This window comes from Pan paniscus, chromosome 1, assembly GCF_029289425.2.
Source record: "Pan paniscus chromosome 1, NHGRI_mPanPan1-v2.0_pri, whole genome shotgun sequence".
NCBI lineage: Eukaryota > Metazoa > Chordata > Mammalia > Primates > Hominidae > Pan > Pan paniscus.
Genome location: NC_073249.2, coordinates 128127551 through 128136764, shown reverse-complemented (window position 1 = coordinate 128136764; position 9214 = coordinate 128127551). Strand labels below are relative to the sequence as shown.

Below are 9214 nucleotides of genomic sequence, written 5' to 3'. Positions count from 1 at the left end.
GATTACATAAAATAATTGGTGTAAATATACTTTGTAAACTATAAAGTACTACACAAATGCAAAGTAAAATACATTAACCATATTTCTAGCATTTATATAATTTAAATTATGTGTCAGGGTATAGTTCTTTCCCATTTAAATTATGTGGAATCTTTAGTAGTAAAAAAGCCTAAGAGTGGAGCTTTTGATCACTCTTGAGACACTGCTACCCATGGGAAATTACTCAATAATAAGGTACCAGTGCTGAATTTACTCATTTAAACTACCCTAAATACTGCCTGCATTCAAAAACAAGTCATGAATTAAGCCACAATTGTCAGGAGAAGAAGTCCAAATAAATAATTTTTAATTATGATACATTACTTATTACAGTAAAAATTGGCATTTTCCCCTTCAAAAGCAGAAGCACCAGTCTTAGAATGTATAGTATGAATAGTATTTTAAGTGAAATATAACATAATATAATGTGGAAACATTATTTTACTATAGAACATACTTTCTAAAAATAAAGTAATTTCACACACTGAAATGTTAGAATGGAAATAATGTCATGCTGAATAACAAAATAAAAACCCCCATGACTTTCAAAGTCCACTTCAAATTAAATATGGCATACTGCTGAATAGATATATGAGATTAAAAAAATAACTAGCCCAAAATAGAAGGTTTTCATACACAAATACGATTTATGTAGAGATTTCTTTTAACATAATTGCAATGATTCTGTGAGAAACTAAAGTGAATGTTTTATTTAAGAATTTTGTTCATTTGGTCATCACATTTTTGTTGAACACCTACTTTGTGCTAGGCTTTGTTGTAAGTGCTGGGGACACAGAAAAAAAAAAAGACAATCCTGCCCTCGAGGAGCTCACAGTCTAGTGGGGGAAACAGATAGGTTGACATTGATTTTAAAATTATAAAAATTATTAAACAACTTTATAAACTTCATTTGCAATCAAACAAACTTTGGGTGTTATGAATGGATGGTAAAAAGGGATGATGTCCAATGCAGTGAAAAACCATCTGCTTCGATATCATGTGACTTCTGCGAAGGCAGTGATGTGGTTCTGCAAAAAGAAAAAGGAATGACAAAGTGAGAGGCTTGGGAACATTAGCTTTGTAAAATATGTAGTACCTTTACAAATAATCATTAGCTTATATGCTGAATGTTGAAGCTGCAAAACATCCAGCATTATTAAACTAAGTTTTATGTATTATTACACAATTTTTGCTGCTAATTACATATTTTATTCAATAATCTTAATTATACAAATAGATTAAAATGTTATACCTGCTTTATTCAAAATTAACTCTGAAATTTGAAAAGATAAAAATGGCAATGCCAGACACGTTAATATTCTGTTCAGTGTTAATGGAATTTTAATGCTGCATGTTGGAGTTTCAGATTAATTGCTCCCTGAGAGACAGATGGTGTAGAATGAGATGGTGAAATGCTCAGACTAAAATGGCATTTGCTAGTTGACAAAAATCTACTTAAACACTTCATTTTTGATGCATAAATCCTGACTCCAGACTGTAGTATCTGTAGTCTCTGTTGTTTACCTCTACCACAGAATTCTTCACAGAGCTTTTTTTTTTTTTTTTTTTTTTTTTGGAAATCAACAGAATTATGTACAAAGAAACTCTGTGGAATGGCTAATATTTAAACAGATTCAGGCATGCAACAGGCCATGTCATGCCTGCTGAAATACTGCAATGAAAAACTACTATTACATAATTAATCATGCTACATATGGGCTTATGTCAAGATCTAATATGACTGACAACCCCAACAAATAACATCAGCATTACAAAAGGGTTCTACCATCATACTACCCATTTTAAATGTGTTTTGTATAGTTTTCGTATGGCTTTTGCATTGGATTTTTATAACAAATGATATAAACAGAATTTCATATGATGAATGTATGCCATAAAATGTTCTCAACATACATATAGCTTTTTTCAAGTTTAAGTATTTTAATTCATCAAAACATATTTAAAATGTATGTAAAGAAATTAAAATTCATTTTCATTGAATTTAGGCATATTAAACCACACAAAAGGAATCTCATTGACTACAATTTGGGGCATTATCTTCTAGGCTTGACCCACTTAATACTAGAAAAAAACAAAATTAGTACGAATCAGGAGTGAGCAGAGCATGCTGAGTTTTTCCACTAACTCCTGGTAACACTTTAGAAACTTTAATTTCCCATTTAAAAATGCATCATGAAAATGTCTGGAAATTCAGTAGCTCATCTGTAAGTTTTCTTGAGTTTTCCTTACAAAATCTCAGGCATGACTTCAGGGTAAAGATGACTTGTCAGAGTTATATAATGCACTATGATTGAATTAAAACAATAAGAACTGTGGAAATAATACATCACAGTTTTATTTCCAGTGGCCCCACGGGTACTTGAAACCAGTGAACTGAGAAAATGCAATTCGATCTAGAGTGTTTCAGCACAAAACCGTCATGAACATCACACTTCTTAATAGGATCTAGAACAACATAATTTCTGGAAAGATGTTAAGATAGAAATTAAAGATTAATCAGTCAGTGACAACAGGTGGGTAGGAAAAGGGTCAATAAGGGGCAGTAGAGAGAAAAGAAAGGAGGTAAGAAATAACATGGATGGTGTCCCAAAGGCCACTGGCCTAAGCCTCAGGGTTCCCATTGTTGACCCAGATAATGAAGGGAGGGTTCACAAGGCTCATTAAATTTGCTGAAGATGATCTTAAGGGGACAACCACTAACCTGGAAGGGAGAATTAAATACACATTAAAGGACTTTAATAAACAGAGAAATAACCAGAAGCAAACCACTGATGATCAATGCAGAGCTTGACAGAAATAGAGGAAAAACCAAGTGCACAAGTGCAAGCTGGACAGTGTAACAAAGAAACTGTAATAACTGTAGGGTGACCATATAATTTATCATCTAAATATGGACATGTGGAAGGGGGAAAAGGGTGCTAATACTACACAAGGACAACAGGCTTAAATGAGGATTGTCCCAAATAGTAATATAAAGTCACCCTATACTGTGGTTTAATGTGTCCATTAAAATGCACATGTTGGAAACTTAATTTCTAAGGCAACAGTGTTGATAGGTGAGGCCTAATGGGAGGTGATTAGACCACTAGAGTTTTGCCCTCATGAATGAATTAATGTCCTTATCATAGGTCAGTGTTTGTTATAAAAAAGCAAGTTTAGTCCCCTTCTCTCTCGTTCCCTCTTTTTGTGCTTCCATTATGTTATGGTGCAGCAAGAAGGCCCTTACCAGATGTGAGCACCTTGACCTTGGACTTCCCAGCCTCCAGAATCCTGAGCCAATAAATTTCTGCTCCTCATAAATTACCCAGATTGTGGTATTCTGTTATAGCAGCACAAAACAGACTAAGAAACCTTAATAATGAGGCATGGATGTATAATTGTAGGTGAGCTATTGAAATCTAGAAAATACTGGAATTCAGTCCTGGCATTTAAAATCACATGCTTCAGTGATCACTAGATCTCCCTTTAACTGCCCATACATTTTAAGCCATAGTACTCTTTTCCTATGCAAAAATATCACCAAGTTAAACTACAAGGACAACAGTTGATTTCTAGATTGACTATATTTTTAGATCCTAGGATTCTAGGGAAAACTCTTGCCCCCTCCCCCAAATTAGCATCTTTCCATTTCACATCACTTAAGTTTTAACTTCTGAGGTGCTTTCATTTTTTCCTATTTGACTGGGATTAGAAGTATCCTGCTTGGGGCTCATCATTTTAAGGTAGTTGTAGTTAGCAGACAGATAAACAGACGAAAATAAAACACTGAAGTGACTATGCCTAGGGAAGAGAAAATTAAGGGGAAATTTAATCATAGTGCATGAAAGGAGTGTACAGACAGATCAGAGAGCTTCTGTTCATTTACTTTACTGTTTAAGAGCTAATGAACCTATGTCATAAATGAAAGAGATGGATTATTTATCTCAGTAGTTTTTTTTTAAGTTTAATTCACTTCTGGCACAGGGGTGATTTTCCCTGAAGGAATCTAAAGAAGCACCAAGGTAATTACTTGACGTCCTTTTATAAGAATCTATCATATGATGGTACATATACAACTTACATTACCAAGGTATGTACATGCATAATTTGAAATATACAGATGGCCTAATTCCTGTGCAGGAAGTTATTGTCTATTCACTTCCCAGCAGTATTTTTCCCATTAACATGGAAAACCAGAATTGTGTTTAATATTTTCAGATTGCTGTCTTGAGAAATGGACTGCCTGTGAGGCAAAGTAGTTGACCAAGTGTTTCTCTTTTTCAATATGGCTAAATTCTGAATATGCAATACTAAATCTTTTTAGTAGATGATAGTGCAAAAAAGCAGTAGGCAAACCAAAAGCTCATGCTTAAAAATTCTATTCAGAATCATGAGAAGAAACTGGTCATATAATTTATTGTCACAATTCCTGGTACCTTCTGCAATTACATTAACAGAGGCTTACCATGGAGATGACAAAGCTTGACCCCAAATAGTTGTAGATTAGAATATGCTACATGAAGCATCCATTAGAAAGTGTTCACTCATGTGCACAGCAAACCACTGAGCAAAATACTGAGTCTGGTCCTTGAGTGCAGGGGTCACAAGAGAAAGCAAACACGTTTCTGGGAAGTTGTACTGGATACTTAAATTTAATAAATTTTAAAGTCTCTATAGCATGTCCATTTTAAAAGCTCTAAGTTCTGCATGAAAATCTCTATTTTACTATTTATTCTACACCTCCACATAGAAAATACAGTCTGTAATTAAAAAAAAAATGTTAATTAAGACAAAACTGTCACGATTCGTGGCACGAAACTTTGGTGATGACTTGCCATCTGGCAAGACCTGTCACTCAATCAACAAATAAGGGGAAAAGTATGGGAAAATGCAAAAAGGGCACTCCAGGGAAGTCTTTGGAATTATAGCTATAGGAAAACAAGTAAAATGCCATTATTAATGGCTTCTTAGTTAAGGAATGCTAAATTCATATTAATGATTGAAAAATAAAATGTATTTGAAAGATTAATAATTATAGCAACAACAACAGCAACCAAAAGCTCTAGTTCCTATATTGCTTTTGGTTGTAAGGAAAACCTGCACAGAAGGACACATTTTTCTGTATTTGTCTTAGCTTTGCAACCCAATTCCAACACCAGTGCGCTCCAGCGCACATACGTTTATTGCCTTAATTGAAGGTGTTCACAGTGGCTTATTCCCATTATCCAGCTGAAGAGCCTGGCAAGACAGTCTTTAAAGGACCTTTCCTGTGAATTTTCCTCTTGACCATTCTCAATAGGTTGATTTTGGCACACCTACAAAATGTGTTTTACATATTACTTAAATGTTTATTTAAACATTGTCTTAATTTATTCAAAGTACTGGTTTATTTAAAGTTCCATGTTCTTACATCGTTAGACCAAATGCTGAGATTAAATATTATTCCAGTTTCATTCTTTCAAGATGATTAATGATAAAAAGCTTTTGTGTTTGAATAGGAGAAGCTATCAACAATCAGCATAGGGTTTTAACCTAAACATAAAATGGGATCTGTGCACCTGTCTTTCATGCAATGATTTATGCCTCTGACTCTGTTGCTGCGGAAGCTGTGTGGTACAGTGGTCTTTGCAGTCAAGTCATCTGAATGTCAAGTGTTTAAATGTGGTCTCCATCACAAGTGAAATTTTAGCAAGCAATTTAACCTTTCACAGACCCAGCTTTCTCATCTGTGAAATAGAGATAAGAATACATACTTTTTGAATGGATTTTTATTAAGATTAAACGGGATTATATACACAAAGGTCCCTGTCCCTACTCAAACTTATTCATCATTTATTTATAGTTACTTATAAAAGCCACAGAAACAAGCTAAAAAGGAAAGTTAAAAAAAGAAAAAGTAAAATAAATAATTTTTAAGTAATTGGTTAGAATTTTACAAATAAAGCTCACTATTTGAATATAAAATACACTATTCTACCGATCTTCAATGCTCATATCCAAACAAAGTTTAAAACCCAACAAAATGTTTCTTTTAAGATTGATGCAAACTCATTTGGTGGCAAAACCTGATCTGTTGTGAGGCAATTTATACTCCATGTTTTGCTGCAGAAATACTCATCTGTGATTACAATTGTTGCTCCAGATGCTGCTTGTGTAACCAAATATACATATTCCTAAAATATAAAATATTTTGAATTCTGTAAAAACATCTGACACTAAGGATTCTGGAGAAGGAATCATGGTCCAATAAATTAACCAACAATTCTGACATAGCCTACATTGCATCAGGAAAAGATAGGTGGATGTCATAATCTCGAATATTGTCCCTGTTTATTTTGTGATTTACTTCTTTAACTCATTCACTTGCTTCATTCACTGTGTCCTTTGAGGAGGGGAAGGTGAGCAGAAGAGAGGCAAAAAGCAATGTACATGGAGTATGTGTTCGAAGGTTCTACTTTGTCACATTGTTTTCCTTCTGGTAGGTTGTGAAGTTGGTATTTTAGTAAAGAGAAACAATGTTAGAACTATTTAAGAAGAAATTAAACTCAGATTTGAAGCTGTAAAACTGATTCTAAAATGTATGTTGAGCAATTTCTTGTTGTTTTAAGAAGTTGGAGACATAAAAGCTATCATGTGACAGAACCAAAGTTTTCTTGGGAAAGGTGACTTTTTTGGGGGACTATTAACCTTTCTGTACAGTGGTTCTGTTTCAGTTCAGAGTTTTATATTGGTTCAGAGTTTTGTTTCCATTCAGAAGTTTCCTTTTTTTTTTTTTTTTTTTTTTTTAACTATTCAGAGAAAGGAGCTAACAGCTACCTTCTAAAAGAATCTCTAGGCAGCTTTCTCTGATAATTAAACCAGAGGCAGGCCCAGTTTTTACGAGAGCATTAGCTACAGATCTTATGAAGTATTTCCAAGTCCTGAGAAGCCAAAGAAGCTTAAGGCTTTTCACACCAAATCTTTAGAGGCACTGATTCTCTACTGTGGTTTCATGCTGGAATCACCCAGGATCTTTAAGAAAATACTGATGCAACCCCAGAGACCAGGATTTAATTGGTATGAGGCATGGCCTGGTTACTGGAATTTTTGAAGACTCTCTGGATGATTGTAATGTACAGCCAATATTGAGAACCACTGTGTCAGAGGTTCTGCAGGCCCAGCTGTATCCAGATCAAGTGCTGACTCCACATCCGGATCACCTGATATGACTGATGTAGTACAAGTCCTGGGGCCCAAGCCCAGGCCTTCTGGATCAGAATGTCTTGGTGTGAAACCCAGATATCTTCTCTTTTTGCAAGTGCCACAAGCAATGGATTGTCTTTTATGCCAGTCTGAGTACCACTGCCTAAAGGTGAAGAAAAGTGATTAATGAAGTAAGCATTATCAGGGATGTAAAATCAATTCCTTCTTTAAGATGCTGTCCTTTCACTGGCAAAAGAGTATTGCTTAAAAAATCAGTGAACTGGAATAATTCCAAAAAATAAATCTTTGAATTCAAGCCTTTTGACATTAACTGCACATTATATGTCATGCTTAGAGTTACACAATGCATAAAAGTGTTAAGAAGACCTTCAGAAAATACCTGTTTATTTCACTTGTTTTTGTTTTTTTTGTTTTTTTTGAGACGGAATCTCGCTCTGTCGCCCAAGCTGTAGTGCAGTAGTGAGATTTCAGATCACTGTAACCTCCGCCTCCCGGGTTCAAGCAATTCTCCTGCCTCAGCCTCCTGAGTAGCTGGCGTTACAGGTACACACCACCACACCCAGCTAATTGTTTGTTTCACTTTAACTCAATGTTTCCCAAACGTATTGACATGAAATTTCATGGAAGTCTATGAATACTAATGTGTTTATGGTATTTGGTGGATATGGGTATCCATGCACTTTGTCTTCTAAGTTTGTTAACCTCCTCAACTATAATAACCTTCCTCTCTACCACATTTTTATCCCTTATTCATAGCTATATTCTCAACCAGTAATCATGTTTGAAATGTAAAATCCCAACTTACCTCCTGTCTTACCTCCCTCACACAACAAGGTTTCTTTGGCCATGAGGAAATTTCCTGACTACTAATTTATCCATCTGTTCCAATCTATCATGCTCCTTATGAATTCCGCTTCTTTTTCACTCCTTCTGGACCCCACAGTTGATCATAAGATCAATCTTTAACAGCATCCTCAAGTTTCTTGCCCTCGTGCCCTTATCTTGCCTGCTAAACAAAACCGTTGCGTGAGCTGGATCCTCCACCTGGACCATTCTTCTCTCTTGTCCTCACTTGGCTCATGGTCCTGAAGATCTCCCCTAAGATGATGTTTCAAGCATTGCTAAGTTTAGACGGGTCTCCCTTTATGTGTTCCTCCAGTATAGCCATCATCATCTTCTGTATATGGTTACAAAATTCTCTCTCTCCCCACGAGACATATCATAGTGCTCTGTATTTAATATTTGTTACATTTCATATATTATGAATCTGATTATAAATAAAATTTCACTATCATAACAGCTGATGATAAGGTAACTCAACAGTAAATTGTATCCATGCCTTGTTTTATATACTAATACTTTAACCTATAAAATTGGCTTCTTCTTAGTTATTTCATTTTCCTTTAACTTTTTAAAATGCTTTAGATTTACTAAATAAGCATCCTAACACTACTTGACAGAGAAGAATCGGAGGATGTGGATAATGGACCAAGTGCATGATAAATTCTTGTAGAACCAGGAGTTGATTAAAACTCCTCATTTAAAAACTTGCTTATTTTCACAAAGAGGCACCATTGATAAAAATCTGAATGAGCTACATCAAGATTCATTTCAGAACCATTCAAAATCATAAGGGCCATTAGAAATGACACAGATAACTTGAAAAATGTTTTATAAAGGTAAATATGTGTTTACCATACAACCTGGCAATCTCACTGCTAGGTATTTATCTAAAAGAAATAAAATATGTATACTCCCAAAAAACTGTATATGAATGTTTGTATCAGCTTTATTCATAATTGCCAAAAAATGGAAATAACCCAACCTTCAATTGGCAAATGGATAAACAAACTGTGGTGCATCCATACAACAGGATACTACTCAGCAATTAAATGGGAAAAACACAGACTACAGATGCATGTAACAAATAAGTCAGACTCAAAAACTCAAAATGCATGAGTCCACTTATATA

General features: G+C 34.8%; 1 protein-coding gene across 6 annotated transcripts in view; it reads right to left on the bottom strand.

Annotated features, from left to right (window-relative positions):
- Window positions 1–329: 329 nt before the first annotated feature.
- PLPPR5 (phospholipid phosphatase related 5) overlaps window positions 330–9214 on the bottom strand; it is a 111762-nt gene continuing 102877 nt past the window's right edge. For 2 of the 6 annotated variants that reach the window (XM_008960546.5, XM_003808458.7), the window contains exon 6: window positions 330–1067. In XM_008960546.5, coding sequence (XP_008958794.2) covers window positions 1035–1067 — 33 coding nt within the window. In that variant the 3' untranslated portion in view covers window positions 330–1034. The remainder of the gene's footprint in view (window positions 1068–9214) is intronic. The other 4 variants (XM_034931793.3, XM_034931800.3, XM_034931808.3 and 1 more) reach the window with 2 other exon arrangements.